This window comes from Gobius niger (assembly GCF_951799975.1).
Source record: "Gobius niger genome assembly, chromosome: 7".
Lineage (NCBI taxonomy): Eukaryota > Metazoa > Chordata > Actinopteri > Gobiiformes > Gobiidae > Gobius > Gobius niger.
In genome coordinates, this window is record NC_136858.1 from 29,617,496 (window position 1) to 29,639,662 (window position 22,167).

Consider the following 22,167-nt stretch of genomic DNA (forward strand, 5'->3'; position numbering starts at 1 on the left):
CAGTATAAATGATCTATTTATTAAAAGTAATTACAGGTCATACATAAAATGCTATCGTAACTTATTTGATATCACAGAGTAAGGCAACTCCACGCAGAATCCAGTGATCTGGAGACTGGACAGTAGGCAACACCACAGCAGTGATGTAATTCAGGTCAGTGCGTCTGGGTTTCTTGTAGACGGGGCAGACGTAGAGCTTAGGGTCCACAGGGGCAGTGGAGTTGACAGCAAACATATGTATGACTGGCAGCGGAGTAAACAGCACTTTTGGAGAGGACTCGATGAGGTAGACGTTCTTTCTATCCCATCCGGCCCCATCCAGGTACAGGCCATAGACATACACTCCTTCCTATAAACGTGAAAAGGACAAAATTATAGAAAACAAGAGCTGATGTTTGGTGAAATCGAGTTAAATGTTGTACCTTAGGAGATGATGTGATCTCTTCTCTGGCCTGTTTGAGGACTTTGTTAGTCAGGGTGACTGTATCCAGAGCCCAGCCTTTATTTGCCCTTGTAACTTCTTGTCTCATGGCCGTCAGAAAACCTGAAATAATCAACATCACCAACTATTGGATTGTAGACTTAATCATAAAATCACATGAAGAATGAACAATATGGCGAATGACTGAACAGTGTAACATAAAAGACATAAAACACATAGAATTACCTTGAGGGTTAAAGAATCCCGTCATCCAGAAGGTGTTAGGCCGTCCCTCAAAAACCCAGCTGGAAAACTGCTTGTTTCTCTCCAGAAGCTCAGTGAACCAGAAACCCAAAGTAGACGAATCCCAGGAGATTTTTCTCCATAAATTCGGGACACGGGCATCAAAAATGTTGTCCAGGGCATCTCGGAGATTCTGAGAGTGGAAGAGCGTAGCAAGAAAGCAACGGTTAAAGCGAAAAAATGTACTAACACCTCCAAAACGCAGGGAAAGTAAAAATATCTATTGATCTGACCTCACTCATTATGATGGTGCCGTCAATAGCCAACTTCAAGTCTGTTAAACTGGTGCGCACAGCAGTTATGATCCTTTGCATCCGATCCACCTCTTGGCGTAGAAAGATGTTCATTGGTTTCAGGGCATCCATCTTTATGAGCCTGGCTTTGACCTGAGTAAAAAGAATCAATTTTATATAAAGACAAACTTGTCAAACTACAGCACGTTAAAGGGACGTACCTCATGAGGCACATAGTCAGGCGGCAGTTTGCCCAACATGTCATGCGCCATTCGGTAAACAATTGACTCACGGGTCTCTCCTGATCCTCCACCACTTTCTTTTGGTTGAATATTTGTGATTGTGTCAAGAACATCTGCGGAGGTATTTGTCTGGTACCTTGGTAGAATAAAGTGAAACTTACAAACATCATAACAAAACCAGTGTGAGTTATACTTCGATCCTCCGTGGCAAACTCAGCATGACATGTGTTTGAAAGGCAAATGAAGCTAAGATTGTCTTACGTTATGTCAGCGTTGGGATGAAGACCCAGGACTTGAGGTGAATCAACCGTGGGAAGACTCTGAATGTATTCCATGTACTCATCTACTGTTTTGCACACTGGGATTTTATAACCAGTGTGAAAGCAAAAGGACGGATCAAACATCTTTTTGCTGAACCACACCTGTAGATACAATATGCAACTTTAGTCACAGTGAAACGCAGAAAAAAATGCTACACCTATGTTGTGATTATTACCCTGGCAAAACACTGCAGGAGCCGTTTGTCGTAATCATCAGTTACTCTTCCTCCATACTGCACCTCGGCCAGCATGTACCGCACAGTTATCCAGGACACATCCTAGAGACCAAATTGAAATCACTAACTTTGAATGAACAAACATGTACTCCTGCTCAGAGTGCCTTACCTTTCCACACACATCCAAGTGTTTTTCGACAAATTCAACACTTGCAGTAAAGTCAGAAGAGTTAAATTCATAGGGGATGTTCCAACCCAGTGGACCAAATTTACGCCGCTCCTAGAGCAAAGAAAATATATTTTTAATGATAATATGAATGCCTTGCTTTTATATAGAGCTTTTCTGCACACAAAAAGACGCTTTACATTGCATTTCATACTAGTGGGTGGTGGAGATACCTGGACAGCCGTGTGGAGGAAAGCCACACTGTAAAGCAAAGGCTTCCACGAGGGCAGGTTGCTGACTTCAAGTTGGTTTTGTGAAATTCCAGCAAATGTTCTCTTCAGGCCAGCGCGGACCCCTTGAGGTGGGTCATTGGTGAACTTGATCGAACACTGCATTGGCCACAGGAGAAATAGCAAGAGTTTAAAAATATAAAAATTCTATATAAGAAATATCACAAAAACATTGGTCACCTGTAGAAGAGTAATGGAGAACTTATCGTGGGGTTCAGTGGTGATCCACACTCTGAAACTGTCATGCATAGTTTCTGTGACAGTAATAGTTTCAAGCAGTTCTTCCATGAACTCCAGACCCAGGTGACAGTTCTGCAGAAGGACCCAGCCTCCCTAGATTTAAAGTACAATGTGAGTCGTCCCATCCACAGTTTCAAAGTGAGTGTGCGCGTCATGATTGATAAATACTTGTGTGATTGACTTCTGAACAAGCTTCCTCGCTGGCACCTCTTGTCCTTGCCCCATTGATATGGCTCCACATTCTGCATCAGAACAAACACTCAGCATTGACCAAATTACAAGGAAATGTGAAAGCTGTAAAGAGTTTGAGTACCCAGTTGGAGTCTCTTAGCGAGAGCCTCAATCTGATCAGTTGGATCGGAGCCCATGGAAAGGAAGCAGATCAGTGGAGTGCGAGGGTCACTTTCTTCCCACGTGCTGTGAAGGTTCAAAATAACTGGCTCTGCAAACCTCGCGCCCATCGAATCCTCCACATATTTTGTGGCTTGACATAATGTACGGTCAGGGCACCATGACCTAGGACATAAACACATTGGAAATTGACACAAAAATGAATTTACAAAGAATAATCTATAAGAGCAGACCTGATCAGTAATAGTTTGTCGAACACATCATAGGAGTTATATCCATCTGGGATCACAGCTTCTTCTGGAGCATCAGAATTTGCCCAAGCTTTCCATCCTTTTCCATTCTGAGATACCTTTAAAAAGAACCGTACACTATAAAATGGACACATGAGGTTATGTATTTTCAAAAGAATGAATCTTACCTGGTTTATTATGTTATTAAACTGGGCCAGTTTGCCGAGTTCGACAAGATTCAGCCAAACCATGTCCAGGATCCAACTAAATGGCTTTGGAGGGCAGGTTTTCAAGTCCAGAGCTGCGCCACCTATTGATTAGACATGCATTACTGGAAAAACTTCATACTCATGCAAATGGAGGATATCCAAATAAGACGCAACGATACCTTTAATCAGTGTCTGAAACTTGTTATGTTCTATTTTGTTGTTCTGTAAATCAATCTTCAGAGCCAAAAGTAGAGTGAAAATGAACTTGTGCTCTTCATACAGGCCTCTGACTGTGTATCTGAACACTTCGAATGTGACATGCTCAATAATGTTTGCGATTCGCTTTTGAGTTTTGGAGGACTTCTCTGACCTGCAGTGGTAGAATAATCGTTGCATTATTCTTATTATCTTAATTTGATCTTAACCGTGTGTACAGTATATAATACAGCTGTACCTTTCAAGTGACAGGTCAAAGATTTTCAGGAACTGACCGAGGGACGTCTGATACATGACATTGACCATGCTCATCTCTGTGATGAGGAAGTACAGGATACTTCCCCGAGAGGCGACTGGACGATATTCAGCTTGAGCTAAATTGATCTTTAGCTCTGCATCTGCTGCTACGCTGAGCTTTGCACTCACTTCAGCAGCAGTTTGCTTTGTGGTGCTCAGAATACCAATCATGGAGTCATCATCCACCAAGGAACCTAGATTCACATGTTTCATGTTAATTCATGATTAAGATATGGTGTGAGTGTGAGTGAAAATCTCCGACCTTTTGTGCTACTGAGTTTGTAGAGCAAATTATCTTCCAACTCCTGCATCTTACGCTTGTTTGCAGTTACGTCTTCAATCAGCTTTAATCTTTCGGCTTCTAATTCCTATTGCAGTGTAAACAGAAAGTCACACTTAAAATCCTGAAACACGCAGTCATTAACAAAGCAGTAAATACGCACGTTTTTCTCTTTTAAAATGACCCGACCGAGGAGCTGGTTCTCTAAACCTTTCATGTTAACGGTGAAATCAATGATAGACGTCTTTGCGCTAACTTCTGGGGAGTACGCTGGATTTGGCAGTTTGGTGGTAATATACAGCTTAAACCCAGCCATGACGTTCATTTCCTTGTCTCCAACCTTAACCTATAGAGCAGATTTAAGAATGGGTGTCATATATGATTTCAAAATGACAATTATTCAAACAAGCTAAATAAACATATTGTATGTTGTATTGTACCTTGTAACTGTTGCCACTTTTGACAAAGTTTTTCTCCAGAACATTGTCAAGGGCGGGGTCAAGCTCCTCGCGGACATCTTCAATGAGCATGGGGCATCCCAAGTTTAGGCAGTCCTCCAAATGTGTACGGAAGTATTTGTGATTAAGCGACGTCACCTGACACAGCAGCCACACAATCATTACAAACCTTTTTTTTTTTAAACTGTCACTGATTTAAAGCTCCACAGGAATCACAGAAACCATACCTGGAGTGAATTTTCCTGTTCCTTTCTTTTAATCCAGGCTTTTCCTTGTGTCTGGGGATCTATCAGCAGTGGGTATCTTGTTGCCTTTGTGACAATAATGCCATTTTGAACAGATAAATCATCTCCTGGTAAGCCTTGGAGATTCCACTCACTTATCTTTAACAAATTAAAAATGTGAGACAGATCTTTACTTCAAATGGTCGGGCATGCTGAAAGAAACTGGAAACTAGAAAACTTACAGTAGGAGGGTCAACCAAAGCAGAAATAAGATTGAGCTTTTCTGTGAAGGGGATTTTATTTTTCCTGAGCTCGGCCTCCCAGATTTCCTTTATCAACATGTCACGAAAGCTTTGGTTAAATGGCCCACAGTAGGACAGAAAACCTGTGAGCTGCAGCACATCGCCCACAAGTCTGCACAGTAAGAATGCATTAGTACTGTATTGAACAACAAAAGACAGAGTGAGTAGTAGTCAATGAAATACCTGTTGATCTGGGACTTGAACTCTTTGCTCTGTTCTATCCATCGAATCTTTTCTCCACTCAGACCATCAATAAGAGCAGATGCAGCATGCATTTTTTTCTTACACATTTCTGCATCATCTAGCAAGTCCTAAAATTCAGCTATATTATTATATACACTTTCACAAATGACAAAGAAAACCTTGGTAAAGAGAGCAAACCTGTTTCTCCTTCATGGCGGCATCGCACTTGGCCATCACTACATCACACTCTGCCTGCTTCTCTGCTCGCAGAGCTTCGGCCGTGCCTAACTCGTTCATAGCCACTTTCAGCCTGCTTTCTTGTACAGCTAGGTTTGCCTAAGCACAAAGGGCAGAACATTTCTCATCGGATTTGTAATTGAGTAGTTGCACACACGTTGATAATATAATAAGTTAAATAAATCAGTTCTGTCTACAGTGATTTTACCTTTAGTGGCAGAACTTCCTTGTTAATCCCATAAAACGTGGCCATGGCTTTGGTCCAGGCCAGAAGACCTGCTACATTACCACAGACTTTCTTTGCATTCTCCATTGTGTAATCCTCCATCTCAAAATAAGGCGCAAGTAGTTCCACAGTTTCTTCATTGATTTTGTCTTTCGGAAACTGTTGAAGATTTACCAGAAATCCAGATCCGCTCAGAAGCTAAAACACGGAGGAAGATCTGGTTATAAATAAAGATCTTCTTCTTCTTCTTATACTAATCGCTGCATAAATAACATTCTGGTAATTAATGGTGACCAATATTACTTTCTGAGCTTCGGACCACGATGGCTTTATACAGCGGCGTTCGGGATCAATAGACACAGCGTCCACTCTCTTTTGAAATAAAAGCAGGCCGCAGTCCATAATCCTCATGATCAGATGCGGGGGCTTGGCTAATTTCTTCACAGTGGCAATATCGGCTGGTTTGATAGTCTGAAAGTTTTAAACATACATAACAAAATACTGCCCCAGGAAAAGTTTCAATAAATGATCACTAAACTCACATTTAGAGCTGCTTTCGCCTCCTCTAAGGCAGGTTCCGCAGCCTCAAGTTTCACCTCAGCAATGGCCTTCTCTGCCCCGATCTCTTCTACAATTTTCTGAGCTCTATCTTTCACAATCTGCACCTCATTTTTTATGACATTGGCGGCCTGGACACTGACGGTCACTTCAGCCACAACCTGCAGAAAGAATGTTGTTCATATTAACATTTACAGACTGATCACCATCTAAAAATACCTTATCAGCTTTTGCAGATGCTATTGCGAGCTCTTTTTCTTTCACTTCAAGTTCTTTTGAAAGTTTAGCCACAGACTCACTGGCCTCCATAAGTTTAGCCAATCCTGAAGTTACATACATCGTGTTGAAACGTATACAAACAAAACGAAAGCGGAAGAACATGTCTCTCTTACCAACATTCATGCGCTCCGCCAATGTGTCGATGTATTTATGCTTTTCAGCGTACAAAGATTTGTAACCATTTATAAAACTGAGATAGGATTTGGGTGTGACGTGAGTTCTTCTCCTGAACCTGTTAAACATTGCAGTAAAAAAAACAAAAACGAAATCAAAAAGAGTGACTCCATGAAAGACAAAAAATCCCCTGGGTGTTATTGTTTACCTTTCAAAGTAGCTTTCACACATCTCTGACACTTTATCGTGGTATGTGCCCATGGTGGTCATCACAGCGGACTTCACTTGAGGAGAACAAACCATATGAAATTCTGACAGGAAGTGCGCGGACACAGCCACAAGAGCTTCAGTGGGCCAAGGTGTAAACCAGTCCATTGTGCAGCCAGAAATCAGTCCAGGGAACTTCAAAGCTCTGGAGGAAAACTTCTGACCAACCTGTAACAATGAAACACAAATGAGTAGGTTATTATTAGTGCATCAGTCAAGCACCAGAGTGACCAAAAGTATAACCTACTGGTGAGAAGCATAAGACTACATGCAGGTTCTTTTTGGATCGTGAAATAAAATAGTCATAGAGGTTGTCAAAAGTTGGGGGAATCCGAGGAAACTCCTTTTTCATCACTGAGATCAGGTTCTGAGTAATTTCAGTGATTTCGTCTTTTGTAAAAAGGTTGGAGACCTGCAAGCAGACCACAAACCCATGTGGATTGGCTCAAAAGAAGATAAAATAATGCGACGCAACGATGGCATCATGTTGCATAAGAAAGACAGATGCACTCTCACCTCTCCAGAAGAAAGAACATTGTTGAGATACTCGAGGAAGGCTTCATCTTTGATCTCATTGTCTGTGAAGATGAACGTGATTCCTTTGCCCTCGGCTCCAGCTCTCCTGTACAACACTTTCAGGTCCTCCATGAAATTATTGATGTTGTATGATCTGGAAAAAATGCAAATGGTGTATTTAAAGGTACTTTTTGCGAGATCTAAAAACCTGTTGATGATGTAGACCTTGTTAGTGTGATTTGGAATATGTTGTATCCTGCTATGTATGAAGCAAGCCGAGTCAAACTCTGCTTCCCTGATCCTCCAACTCCCACAAGTAGCGCATTGCCATTAGCGGTTCGAATCACGCGCGATATCTTGAAAATAAAAGTCATAATACATTTTCTGCATTATGTGCTTCAGTTTTTTTCATGAATATTTCCTGACCTTGACAAGATGAGTCATGGCATCTCTAAAGAAAACCAAATCCAGAGTTGAGCCTCTTAAAACCTCATTGTGCTGGGTCTGATACATCATCAGCTTCTCTGACAGAAACTCAAAGGACGGCACCTGGCAAACCACAGTTTGATTGGGTAAAAGTCACACATTTCTGGAAGTAAATCAGTGGAAGAAGACACTATACCAGTTCATAGATTTTAGGTGCATCCAAACAGGCGTCATCCTCCTCTTCTCCAGTGGGCTCTGGGGCATCTCTCAGAAAATCAACAAAATACGGCTCTGGATGCAACTGTGGAACAAGGTTGGAGTCCACATGCTCATCGACCACACGAGTAATGTTCGCCTCAAACCACTCCCTATCTTCTGTGCAAATAAACCTACGGCCAAGACAATTCTTAGTTTTTTGCCTTTTTATGTTTCGAACTGAGCAATGTTGTAACGTGGTACCTGTCTGCAATGACCCGTGTGCATTCGTTTTTGAAAAGGGCTAAAAGTGTACAGATATCGTTACACTCATCGGCCTTAATGTTGAGCATTCCTTGCCAAATTCTGGACAAGTCCCTCAAATTGAAGACATAGTGGAATTTAGAAGGGGTCGGAAGCATCTTCACCTTTAAATAAAAAGAAAAAACACGACACATGCCAGTATGTGAATATTATCATTTCACCATCATTCCCATTCTTACCTTGGTCCACTGCCACAAGATTCTGCTGGCAGATACAAAGTGTGGAATCATGTCTGTTACTTCTGTTTTGAAGTTTCTAGCTGTATGGAAATATCCACAACCAATCACGCCTACAACAAAGAGACCAGAATCATTACTCTGAATTTGATGTAATATGTATAACGATTTCGAGAAAGCTACCAAAGATCTTATCAATGGAGGAGTTGGATGGAAGAGTGCAGTTTAGGACCGTAAACTGCCTCTTGAGTCTTTGTGGGATGTCGTTTCTGCCACCTCCGGGATGAATCATGGCCGCCAGTATCTGTACATCCAAAATAGTCGTAAAGTCTCCGGGTTTGTCCAGATTATACATGCCACCCATTTCCATCATCTGACGGACAATTTCGTTGGTGATCTGCAAGGACAACTAATGAGTAACAAAAACAGAAACTTCAGGGCATAGAAATGAAAACCAACGCTGACCTGATCCCCCCATTCATTCACAATTGGCATGTTAATATCATCAATAAAGATGGTCATTCTACGTCCTCCAGGTGGTCCGTATGTGCTTCCCACTCTTTTTTCAATGTAGCTCTCCACGGTCCTCTGTGTAAGCAAATATGCAAAGATCAACTACTACTAGTTGGGCACACTGACAATAGGGTAACAGCAGACACATTACCTGAAACATCATGGGCTCTGTGGCTGATGAGAAGTTTAGAGACTTGGACAGGTCAGTCTCAGGATCATACTTTTTCATAAAGCTTTTAATCATCACTGTCTTAGCGGTTCCTTGTTCTCCTATCAGCACCACAGCCTGGAGGCAAGGAACAGAGATGCCTTTTCTAACACAGATAGTTTATTCATTTTTTGCTACTTAAAACCGAAAGTGACCTTTCGTTGTTTAGCAATGGATTCCAGCAAAAAGGAGGTTCTTGCGTTGTCCACATTAGGCACAAGAATGGAGGCATAATCTGGTACGTGGTCAGTCGGATAAGTGTACTCTCCCACATGATCATTCCAGTGACACCATTCACCTAAAACACACAGCCATTGCAATATACTTCTATCCTGACATTGCAAAATACCCACTGAGACATACATACCATTGGTGTGGACCATGTATTCAAACATAGTCTCCCCGGGTTTTGTTTCGGGCAAATCTACATTACTTTCATGCGCTCTCAAGAACTCCTCTAACTTTCCTCTGTCGTCCAGCTCCAGAATGGCTCCAATGCTCCACATCAAGCAGAAAACGAAAAGGCGCTCCATATGGTGGCTGCCCATGAGGCCCCCGGTCTCTTTGGTTGGGATGAGGCCCTCCAACAGGTTCACAGACTTAGCGGAGAACAAAATGTGTTAATGTTTTTCTTAATAGTACAATACTTTCTGAATGTAAATACCTGCATTATGTAGTTGCACTCCAATAGGTCCATTTTTGGCTTAAGATTCTGTTTCATGTATAAGTAAGCATCCTCAAATATTCTCTCATATAAGGCCAGAATACTGTCTGCCTCTTTTGCATTGCGTTTGTTTGTCCATCCCTAAAACACAACATAAACACACACACATATATATATGTATATTATTTCCACAGGAAGAATTGTGCAATGTTTGATGAGATATTTACTTGTAAAATGGGTTTCCAGCTCAAAGCTGAAGAGCTCATGAAGACCATACCCACTCGGGACACAGTGGCCGGCGAGGCGTTGTCCATGTTGTGCACTTCAAACACCAGTTTACAGGATGGAGACATGGTGATTCGGTCACCATTAGCGAGGGTCAATGTTTTGTTGTCATCCAACACAGAGTTAAGATTCTCAATCCATATAGCATCTACCGGACCGTCCAACAAAATCCACGTGAACTCCCCTGAAGGGTGAAAGTCATGCTATTACCATAATATTACCATTTCCACTTATATCTAAAACAAAACCTTTTTTGGCTTTAAGTGTCCTTCGCCAAAGAGTGGAGAAAATCCCATCTGTCCAGTCATTAGTGGCTGCATCCAGACGTCCGAACATCTGAGGAGCAGTTATTGCTTTGGGGTTCATGCGCAACTCTTTGTGTGGGGCTCCACATTCAGTCATGGCCTTCATTAGAGTGTGGATGACTGCAGTTTTACCAGCACCACTTGGGCCCAGTGTCATCAGACCATGTCGTACTCGTGACGATTCATAAAGCTGTAAGTAAGAATAAAAATAAAAAAAACAGTAAAATGTATAGTACTGTTCAACCATACTCCACGACTAGAGCAATGCATTATACAGAAACTGGCACAGATTGAATACAAAAGCCTTGAGAAACCCTAAAAGCAAGGATTTGTGGCACCTGCACCAGCTTGAGGTTCCATGGGGGGTGGTTGACAAGACCAACAAGTTTAACTATCTTGTCAACAGCAGCTTGAAGCTCAACATATGTACTCCCATCCAGACTGATTCCAGGAAACAAGTCATTAATGAGACTGAGAAAGAGAGGCTCATCTTCATCCACCTGTAAAGTAATTATAGACATGAGTTTGTGTGTATTTGCAGATGAGAAACTGGTCAGAACGTCCAGCACACACCAGTTTGGAGAGATTCATATCACGCAGCACTCTCATCACTATGCTGGACTCTGTGTCATCAGGCCTAGCTCTTTTACTGGCACCAAGGGTTCGCAACACCGACAAAATGTTTCTCAGGCCAAAATCATAATGGACCTAACCAATTAGAGCAATTTTGGAAAGCATTAATTATGGAGAACAACTTACAGACGATGATACAAAGCCACATCTGCTCCACCTGTTTTGTAAGTTGTTCTTCACACAGTTTGTAAAGGACAAAGAATTTCTGGGCCAAGATAACATTTTCATTGAATCCACAACTGGCCAGTTTGACTCGCATTATAATCTGTATGATATGTAAAAATATTCATGTTATCTCCACACGGTAAATCTCTAGCTGTTCTTGAATGAACAAACCTGTCGATCAGGAACCATCATGGACACAGTCCTGAACTGAACCTTCAGGTTTTCAGGGAGCTCTTGGCGACCAGCATAACCGGGGTTCTAAAAGTCATATCAGGAATTTGTTTTGGTTAGTTTTATTAGAATATTTTAGTCATATTTTTTCCACATGTGAAAAGCACCATTGTGATGAACAGGCCAAACTCTGGATTTAGATCAACAGAGTCTCCGTCCATGAAGATGAAAATGGTCTTGCGCTGTTTGCGCGCATGCAGAACAATGTAAATCTGTTGTGCCGCCACAGACAGCACTGGCAAATCTATTCTGTTAAACTCATCAAAGCAGCCCCAGGAGCCAGACTGGGCAAGGCCTGGATTACAAAAACAAAAGCAGGATATTCATATGTGAACATAATGATGCAGATTAGTTTTAAACTAATACCTTTGTAAATCCTGCCTAGCCCTCTGTAGTCCATCTGGTCAGAGCAGTTAAACACCACAACGTACTTGCCCAGACAGCGACCCATGTCTTTAGTGGTCTCTGTCTTACCAGTTCCTGCTGGACCTGCAGGAGCCCCTCCCATGCTCATGTCCAGAGCCTGAGCCAAGGTTATGTAACATCTGGGAATAAACCAAATATCAATATTTTAGTGTAAGAACAAAACATTTTTATTGTATTGAACTTCTCACCTGTCAGTCAGAGGCGTGATGACTAAACGGTCTGTACACCCAAGAAACTCGTTCTGGTAAATGAAATCCACATTTGTAATGGAGACTATGATTTTATCCACATGGTCCTTGAAGTAGAATCTGCTTTGTTTTAACCATTCAAAATCACTGGGAGTTTTAATACGCTTCTTAACCTTTGAGAAAGTACAAAGTGGTTATCTTACATAACTAAAAAACATATACCGGTATATACATATACATATTTTTCTTACTAGGTCATTGAAAATATCACTTTGATGCACGTGGATTGTGACAAGAGTCTCAAACTTGATTCTGTCAAACTTTGATAAGTCATACGTAGTTTGTTTAATGAGTGTGCCAAGCAGATTTAAGAATTTCTTCTTCGTCAGCGCCATGACTTCCTTGTCAAAGTCAGCCTTCTGTAATGCGTCTTCTGCATCTCGAGTCCAAAGCATCTGTATCCCAAGCAAGCCAACCTAAAAATAAGTGCAGGTAAATTAGCATTTAAACACAGAATAATGGAAATAACTGATTTCTTTTCAACAAATGGAGGGATTAGTAGCTTTTTTTAGATATTGGTGACAATAACGATATTCTTTCAGGAAGTCCAAACCTGAGCTTGAAACTTCTGGAGAAAAGGTAGAAGCTCAAAATCCTCATCATTGATCTCCAGGTCTGATGCTTTGATAACAGAATGCAGTGACGCCTGCTGTTGTCGCAAAAGGTTTCCTAACCACAGTTCAACTGCTCCCTGGGCTATAACTGGCTTGTCCAGCTACAACAGAACATTTTTCCTTTATTTATATAGTGGTAACATGACTTTTTACTAAATAGACTTTACTTCTTTGCAATTATTTGTACAGTATTCGCAGTCAAAATGGCAAACAATATATATATATATATTTATGCAAATTCTTAAATTTACTTACTGGAAGCTTCTCTCCCTCCTGCGAAATGCAAGTCAAAATCTTGTCATACTCTTGTGCATGGAATTCCACTTCGTTGACATTGTCAAACACTCCCAACAAATGTGACTAAACATATACATTGTAATGAAGGAGCAATGTAAAAAAAACCTCTTGGTAATATTAGACAACAATTAAAATAAACATGCTTAGTTTCAAACCTGGATTGTGTGTGAATCACTGGCTTGACCCAGAATCTCCAGAAGAGCTGGATCAGATACAAAGAAGAAGCGAGGAAACAGAAGCCTCTTTTTCTCAAGATACCTGTGTTGATAATGTTAGTCAGAAAAAACTAACAAGACTAAAAAGTGTAAATTGTTAAATCAGTCAATCAAACAATACCCAGTAAGAGACTTCTGACAGATGTCCAGCTGTTTTTGTAAATCTGGTAGAAGGTTAACTAAATTGGGATCACCCACACAACACTCCACCACTTTTGGGACAGTCTGTGCACGCTCCATTAGTTTAATCCAGGTCTTGTCAATGTTCTTAAACCGATTTGCTTCCTATTGTCAGACAGGGGTTTCACCATTATTACAGCAATTGTCGACATGTTTGTTTTTTCAAATTGTCTGCTTGTCCTGCACCTGTGGCAAATCTTTGGCAATGTCTCCACCAACAAATACCGCCTCCAAATATATCCATAAATTTTGCACAATTACCCACTGTTCAATAACCTCAGATGAAGTTGAAAGTTTAAAAACCCAATCCTGGATTTCCGTTTTGTAATATGTGCTGTACCTGTAAGTCACACAATAAAGAAACATCAGCAACTTACTTATACAGTTGTGGCAAAATTTTAAAAAAAGAAAATATTAAATGTATTACCTATTAGTCATAAGAGAACCCAAAACCATAAGGCTGTCCTCCAGTGTTGTGAGAATCTCTGCCGTATCTGCTCCTTTCAGCATCAGTTCTCCTCTGTCTTTGAAAGTCATAAGGCTCAGAGTTTGACCAACCCAAATCTCCTTCACTTGAGACAACTTGGCTTCAATGTCCTTCTCCTTCACAGATGATATGCAGATGTCCTAGAAACACAGACAATGTATCAATAAACTGTAATTTAAAGTATTTTATAATAAATGTACACACATAATACTGCACTGTCAGCAAGAGTGGGGAATTCAAACCTCAATATCATCCTTATATTTCAGCAAAGGGGCTTCCATAATATTCCTCAAGGCAAAGTCGTCCGACTCCACTGGAAAGGGGTGGCCCGTCAGGTCTGCGATCCGATTCCAGTGGCGTGTCATCATAGATTTGTTGGCCATCATCTCAAGCAGTGGGCATGACTCATTAAAGTCATCAATGGTCTTCTTTAGGTCTAAATATGCAGGCCAGTCTTTAAGCCCTTTGGGTAACTTTCGGCATCTAAAATTAATTTTGAATTACTTGTTAATAATTACAATATAACTGAAATTGCTTTATGGAAGAAGGACATACCTGTTTTGAAAGTCTAGAAGTTCAGAGTTGATTTTCTCAATGTCCACTTGAGTCCACAAAAGGCTGTAATAACCGTGTATCTTGTTCATCACTGCATCATAAAGACCATAGAGTTTCTGAAGCAAATCAAGCTCTTTCCTAAAGTTATCACAATGATAGATTAAATCAAAATACGATCACAGCAGTCGCAGGTGGACAGTGATAATTATACAGTAAATATTTTGCAAGATGTTGATACTTTTTCTTGAGTAGACAATCGTAGTCTGTGACTGGTAGTCCGAGGAGCTGCTCCCCAGATGTGTAGGTGTTGAAATTTGACCATAGTGTTTCAAACGTTCTCTGAACAAGAAATGTTTATCTATTTCAATAAGAGACCAGAAAGAATACAATAGATCTAATTCATAAATCAAAATGTATCAGGATGATGACAGAACCACAGAGTTCACAAGTCTCTTTCTAATCAGAATATAATAACTTTAATCTTTTAAAAATAGCTGCTGATGTTGCTACCTGGCAAGTCTGGAGTCTACGGCTGGCTTCCTGTGGAGCTATTCCCTCAACCAAGGGGCCTTCCTAAATGTGAACAAAATTATTTTTCGAGAAATCTAAACATTTAAATGAGAAGACAGAGATTTACTAAAACTTACTGTATCATATTTGTCAATGAAGGTGTTGACGTTGTTTTTAAAAGTGGAAACACACTCCAAAAGATTTTTTCTGAAGTCAGGTTGCCTTCGAACAAGATCAGCTTGCACAGATCTCTAATTTTGCAAAAAAAAAAAAAAAACAATTACTTACTTTACTTTTTATTATATAGAGATGGCTGAAGAGTTTTGATTTCTTACAGCTGTGACTTGGAGGTCGCTGAATACAGTTCTCAGATTGGAAACACTCTGTGACTCTCTTTTTGTCACAATTGCCTTCGATTTTCCAAGAACATCAAAGGCTTCCTGCGCCAGAAAGGTGTAAGACATGAAGTATCCATAGTAAGGCATAGACAAAGTATAATACATATATACAAGTACCTCAATGGAGACCAGTGTCATTTCCGTTTTAATTTCAGCATCCCTGAGCTCGGACAAAGCCTTCATAGCACAGCGCACATCCTCCAGGTCAGTGACAGGCTTGGACAGCTGGGACTTGTACTTGTTGAAGTGAATGCTTGAATCAATCATTCTCCGCTTGTACTTCTCTTTCAGGCATTTGCACAGGAGTTGTTTCCATTCTTGTGCCTCTGTTGCCAGTGTTTTCTTTACAGGATCTGGTTAAAATACAGTAAAAGTTGATCAATTTAATCCAACAGAAGGTGTCAACACAGTGTCTGACCTGTTGAAAGTTCTAAGGATCCTATGACAATGTTGGTCATGCTATCATCGATGTCCCGAAGGATGGACTCATAGCGCTGGATTTCACATTGTATTTGGAGCAAGGACGGCTGGCTTTCCATAAACTCCTAACCAGGTTTGCACAACACCATGGTTAAAGACGTGAAACAAACACACTGTCCAAGAGCAAGAAAAATGGACAAACCGTGACTTTGACATTTCTGTCCTCCATCCAAATGGTTTTGAAGACATTGAACTCATTCAGCACATGGGGCACTTCTCCTTTCTGAGAGACGATGGCTGATTTCAAGGCAATGCAAATCTTCTTGATGTCCTCATGTTCACTGACTTTATGATAAAAATCCACAATTTCTCCCTCTGTTGAGGAGCAAAGTAATTTTCACTTGTATGTCTGGTAGAGAGTGCATGTGTTTGGATGATGACTTGAATGTCTTACTGTTACTTGTGGTTTTAAAGCAAACAGTGCTGTATTCACGGTGCCAGCAGGTGATGTCCTTGTTAATTTCCAACACCATGTTTACAATTTGGTTTATAGCCAGTTGAATATCATCCGAGGTGGGCACCATTACCTGGCAACATCATCAGGGTTTCAGTCTTCACATGTTAAGCTTGAGAAATATACAGTATGTAATCTTACCACATTAGGTCTGATCAGATGAACTTCACATTTTACCAAAGGGTCAACCCTGGACTTTGAGCCTTCAGCCTTTAACTTGTTAAACCTATGATGAGCTGAATTTATAGTTACTCTACAAAGAAAATTACCTTTTAGAAAACAGCATCATTTATAAACAATAATGTGCGTATGACACTTACTTGGTCCATATCCGTTTTTTAAGAATCTCGAAAGAACACTTGGTTATGTTTACAAGAGTCTCTAGGACACGTGCAGTGATACTGTCATAGAGCTTTCTAAATTCCTGAAAAGAAAATGGTTCAGAGGAAAGTATTTTGTTATGTTAGTGACACAAACAAAAAGTTTAAAGAGCTATGCACCTTCTCAAATTCAACATATTTCTTCATGTCATCACTTTCTTCACAGAGATCTTCTATGAAAACATAAATATAATGATGAACTATTGTACTTTTAATCAAACAGTGTCTGAAGGAAAATACAGTGCATATAGTATACAAACCTGGAAGGGCCTTGTCTTCTAATCCATGGACATCACTGAATATGTCGCCCAACTCTTTAACAGCTGAATTAATATGACTGCATTTGTTGTTGAGCGACTCTGCCAGTGCTACACAATGGGCCTAAATAAAGACAATAAATAACATTTACTACATTTACAACTAAAAATAACAATAAACAACAATAAACAAGACACATGCTTTGTTTATGGAGATCAGATGATTTACTGTGGTTGGATCCTCAGGCAGCTCAATCAAAACAATCTCAGAAATATCTCCGAGGACATTATCTATATGAATCTTAGAGATATCCTGCACCTATGGAGAAATACAGAATGAAAAAAGATGGAAATTAAGTTATTGTAGGTCCTGTTATTTTTACATAAACAAAACACTTATGGGGGATTAAAGGGGCGAATGTTCAACTACTAGTATTTATGCTTCTATTTTACAATATCTGTGCCAATAGATAAGTATAAAAGAATGACCACAAATGCATTTTGACTTTTCAACATACAGTACCTGCTGTAAGGTGCGTTTCAGGTCAAACAAAGCAGCATTAGCCTGTTGAAAAAATGTATCTAGGAGAGAAGATGTCCATGTGAGCATCACTGCCCCAGGACGGAGGGCATGTTCAACCTGTTTATGGAAAACCAAATGATGGTTTAAGTAGTTATACAAATATATAAATAATAATGAAATCATTACTCTTTCAGAAGCAACGTTACATTTTGTACTTTTGAAGCCATCAAAGCATTAAGGTCTGCTGGTATCTTATGACAGGTTGACTCATATTCCTCCAAAATCTCCTAACAGTAAACAATACACCAATTATGGGAAATGGCTGACATAACATTATATACGTTTCATCAGTCTTGTTATGGATAATGGATAATGTTTTGACCAAAAATACTGATACCAACTGTCCCCCATCTGAGAGTCATCATGACGTTGTCTGATCCTAAAACAGGATCAATGTCTATTTGTATGAACTCAAGCATTACCTGCAGCATGTCACGATTGGCTTTCATTTTGCTTTCAGATGCAAGTAAATGTGTAGCCTCCATTGGAACCTTCAGATCCATTCGCAATAAACACTTTGACTCACGAATGATCTCAGTCACTTTGGGATCAAAGTTGACGAGGAATTTCCCGGTGTTTGGGTGTCGGATGAAGAGTGTGTTATTTAAGACTACAAGACACAAGAAAATGTAACAGGGGAAAGTTGTAAAGCCTAAAACAAGATACTTGTTGGTGACAAAAAAATAAAACTCTGCATTAACCAACCTTGCACTTTTGGGACTTCCTCCTTCCATGCTTTATAGTGAATAGTTTCATAGTCCACCAAAGCGGCAGCAGTCTGATTGTACATCTTGACCACACTGCGGCCTTCAGGACTCCGCAGTATATCAGAGTTGGCCTTTTTGAAAAGTTTACTCAAAGTTATGTAACACATTAATTAGATCAAAAAGATTCTTTCTTTACCATCAGCTGCTACATACTTGGATGTATGACATGGGTTCCTCTATCTTTTTGTACAGGTTTCTGGCCCAGCGAATTTTCCCAGAAACAGGGGGCATATTTTTGCCCAGTGGAGGGTTGTCTTTCTCCTTGGTGTATAACTGTAACCAATCGACAAAGAGGCAGTGTTAGATATATATCAATGCATTGTTGACAAAGTACTGTATTAAAACAAGGAAAGCATTAAAATGTATTTACTGTGTTCACAAAATCAAGCTCAGTGACATAATGTTGAAGAATGGTATCCAAAATATCTGGCGTTTTGGCATTTAAACAGGGAATGTTGAGCTTCTGAAAACTGCAAATATAAAAATGTTGTGGTCAAACTTCCTCCTTTAGTGAATCAAATCCATTAAGGAATTTTAAAAAGACGACTAACCGCAGCAGCAAGTGCAGAGCTTGCTGCGATGTTACAATGTTTGAAAAGCATGAACTCATAAATATGCACAACTGTTTCTGCAAAAGACATTTGAAAGAAGTTGTTATGGCAAGAAAAAACAACAGCAACAACAACAACAACAGAAATACCTCAAGATTGCTGATTTGACCCATGAACTTCACACAATCAAGATCAAATTCAGTGTTGTTTGGAGCCAGTATATCATACTGTTTCCTCTTCAGATTCATGGACACTGTGTGGAATTGTCTAGCAAATACCTCAATGCCTTCAATCTTTGATGTTTGAAGGGGCTCAAATGTCTTGAAGACTGAAATGTTCTGCGTGATCTATAAAACATAAAGAGGTTGGTGAGTTTAAAGATTACTGCATGTGAAAAACAAAGAGATTGACTGCATTGAACCTTTTCAAGTTTCTTGCAAAATATATCAAATATCCCAAATATGTGCATTTTTGAAACCTCTTTGCAAAAGGGTTTCTTTGAATGTTTCTCCTTTCTCTTCTGCTCAAAGCAAGTCTTGTACTCTTGGTACAAGGAGATACAGTCCTGTGATACACAACAGTTGTTACAAATGTAATTAATGCATTAAACATTTTGTATTTATTAAAACAAGGATATCTATCATCATAACCTGCATCTTCCTGGTAAGATTCTCAGGATTATGATCCCATATTTGATATTTTCCGTTTTCTGTGATGTACGCTCTACATGCAATCAGCATTTGATTTGTGACCTGAGAAGAGTAGAGACAGCGTAAATGCCCTGAATGACCAACTTAAATAAAACATGCTTAACTTACATTCCCAAAAAGTATGGCTATCTTCTCATCTGTGTTGTAGTACCGGGAAACACTGTATATCATGTGAATGGCATTGAAAACATTCTGCACACTTTTGATCATTGAAACCTACAACCAGACCAGAATTAAAACACATAAAATTATGTTAAGACTGTATTTCATCACTAACTGTAGTATATGATTTTTACCGGGTCACTGTTGTAGAGCGGCTGGCAAACTTTTTCCAGAGTGCTCAGAAACTTAACGTTATCTTTTGCTTCATTTACACGATCAGTGACCTTGGCATCCAATTCCCGCCACATCTTAAATTAAATTACATGGGTAGATCTCATATCTCAATTTATATAGTAGTTGTAGTTGAGTTCTGTGAATGCATACCTTCATAGTTTTGGACTTGCTGATACAGAGGACCTTAACCACAGCTTTACATTCAGAGCTTTGGATGTGATTTAGAACAGAGTCAAACTTTAGAGACATTTGTTTCCAGTGCTCTAACTCAGAAAGAGGCCCTGCAGAACCATCAAGTCTTCTCAGTTGATCAACCCCCAGTAGAACCTAAAACAAGCAACATTAAATAAAATGAAAGCCAACAACATAATACAGTATGAAATTGACTAACAACTAAGAACACACCTGATCAATTTCCTTGTACCAAAGCATCAGTATCTCCTCAAAACGACGCACCATTTTGGAGTCTGCAGCTGCAACTTTCATATCGCTCAGGCAGACTAATTTGGAAAAATCTACATCAGTGGCTTTGGTCAGGTGAACAATGCTCTGGTACCTCACTTGTAAATCTGAAAACAACAAAAAAGTTTTCAAAAGCTCAGAAAGTACATTTAGAACAACTCTTTTAAAGGTGTACTTACCGTCTAATGAGCCAAGACATTTATTTATTGTGAACATGAAGTTCTTTTTAATTTTTTCTCCATGTCTTGACTTATTCAAAACCCCCCAGTGTTGCTCTGCATCTAAAGCTGGCAATACAGAACTGAAAGTATTCTGGATCCCTTTCAGAACACCATCTTTGCCATCGACCATATTAAAAAATATCTCCTAAAGCATATGTCATGGAAGCTTTTTAGGATTATACAAACACTGTCAGATATTCTCACAAAACATACTCACCTTGTGTACGTTTTCTGGAGTGACACAAATGTTCACTCGTGTTCTTGTAAAAAAGCAGCACTTTCCTCTTAGGCACGTCTCAGACAGATTGGCAAAAAACAGCCTAAGCGTGGTTCCCCCTTTCCCAGAACCAGGATAACTCCTGCCACACTCTGTTGTACAATAATTACAGAATATCGATGAAAACCATAATACTTAAGTGAAAAGGTAATTCATCTAAGTTACATGTAAAGTGTGTTATGGACAAACCAATTCCAGGGATTTTGGCCTCTTGGTAAACAAAGGAAATTGTTCTGCTGCCTCCTTGGGCAAAAAATGTATCAAAGGCATCGAGCTATAAAGTAATAAAGTAAGCAAACACAAAACACAGTGAACAAAAAACAAAACACACGCTATAATAACATTATTATGTATGTTAACATATGGTTATTGTATGAATAAAAATAACAAACTCACAGAAGTGGAATCTAAAATAAAGTCTTGAACAGCAGCAGGTTCCAAGGACAGCCTGTCTGCCATGATGTCAAACATGTACATGTGTGCAGGAGTCAGAAGTTCTCTTCGCGCCTCCCTTAACTGTTTGTATTTCTCCTAAATGAATTAAAACAATTAGTAAGGACAAATAAAGTAAATAATGGAGAATATGAATATAAATGATCACATGGTGTCAGATTTACCTGTGAGTCCGGCACTTTTATCTTTGGCTTTTGTGCGTCCATCCTGATGTCTAACACGGTGCTAGATGAAATGCATGAATAATATGAGTAGATTCAGGACTCACATGTCATCTTTATGATCTGAATAAAGATAAAACAAAACAACATTTTTAGTCAGTTTGGATTAATGATCCTGCTGATTACATTAACGTTATGCTATAACCGTTAAAACCTTTTACACATATTTTGAATAAACATGTTTTACCAGGTTTTTTTTGAGAGTATTGCTCTTACCAAAAGACTCATCGACGTACACTTTTACAGGTAGTTGAGCACATTCCTTTTCCTTTTCTTACACCAAAGTTCTTCTGTCGATTTCTTGTAACGCATAGACCGTAAAAAAAAAACGTTAGAAACCCAACTGTTCATTCATAAGCACGCGCATCATTCTCACGTAAACGGTTTTAACTTATTTACGTTCCACTTGTTCTCGGAGATTTTTTTTTATTTTTTATTTTTTAATTACCTGTATTTCAATTACACAAAGTAAACATATTTCCAAGTGAATAAATACATGAAATAAATAAATTGATGCAAAACCAAGTGGCTAAAAAATAACATTGGAAAAAATGGCCCAAACGTGTAATGTAGTTGTCCCTCCACCTCCGGGTCACCAGGGGGCAGTAGTCTTTGTCAAACT

At 39.6% G+C, this 22,167-nt stretch overlaps 1 protein-coding gene across 1 annotated transcript; it reads right to left on the bottom strand.

Annotated features, from left to right (window-relative positions):
* Positions 1–61: 61 nt before the first annotated feature.
* On the bottom strand, positions 62–21,530 carry LOC306965093 (dynein axonemal heavy chain 8-like; the record flags this gene model as incomplete). The annotated part of the gene is made up of 80 exons (XM_079559337.1): positions 62–349; positions 423–544; positions 668–857; positions 958–1,110; positions 1,179–1,335; positions 1,461–1,621; positions 1,696–1,797; positions 1,865–1,975; positions 2,095–2,250; positions 2,332–2,484; positions 2,560–2,633; positions 2,705–2,907; positions 2,976–3,091; positions 3,161–3,282; positions 3,361–3,551; positions 3,636–3,888; positions 3,957–4,062; positions 4,138–4,320; positions 4,415–4,570; positions 4,660–4,815; positions 4,899–5,070; positions 5,142–5,269; positions 5,340–5,477; positions 5,587–5,802; positions 5,908–6,075; positions 6,147–6,323; positions 6,382–6,485; positions 6,555–6,673; positions 6,764–6,990; positions 7,070–7,234; positions 7,339–7,492; positions 7,564–7,694; positions 7,765–7,887; positions 7,961–8,153; positions 8,224–8,387; positions 8,463–8,572; positions 8,643–8,856; positions 8,925–9,047; positions 9,124–9,258; positions 9,336–9,478; positions 9,548–9,779; positions 9,845–9,985; positions 10,072–10,313; positions 10,378–10,624; positions 10,773–10,934; positions 11,008–11,142; positions 11,225–11,332; positions 11,404–11,490; positions 11,571–11,758; positions 11,830–12,008; positions 12,078–12,250; positions 12,329–12,553; positions 12,691–12,852; positions 13,007–13,111; positions 13,204–13,306; positions 13,385–13,548; positions 13,630–13,783; positions 13,871–14,070; positions 14,173–14,413; positions 14,486–14,623; positions 14,724–14,824; positions 14,996–15,058; positions 15,511–15,746; positions 16,968–17,088; positions 17,167–17,283; positions 17,488–17,604; positions 17,970–18,157; positions 18,253–18,385; positions 18,468–18,587; positions 18,685–18,777; positions 19,015–19,212; positions 19,684–19,791; positions 19,872–19,985; positions 20,062–20,238; positions 20,317–20,480; positions 20,553–20,739; positions 20,812–20,963; positions 21,061–21,145; positions 21,268–21,402; positions 21,489–21,530. The coding sequence occupies 80 exons, from the start codon at positions 21,528–21,530 to the stop codon at positions 62–64; spliced, it is 12,294 nt and encodes a 4,097-aa protein (XP_079415463.1).
* Positions 21,531–22,167: the final 637 nt, after the last annotated feature.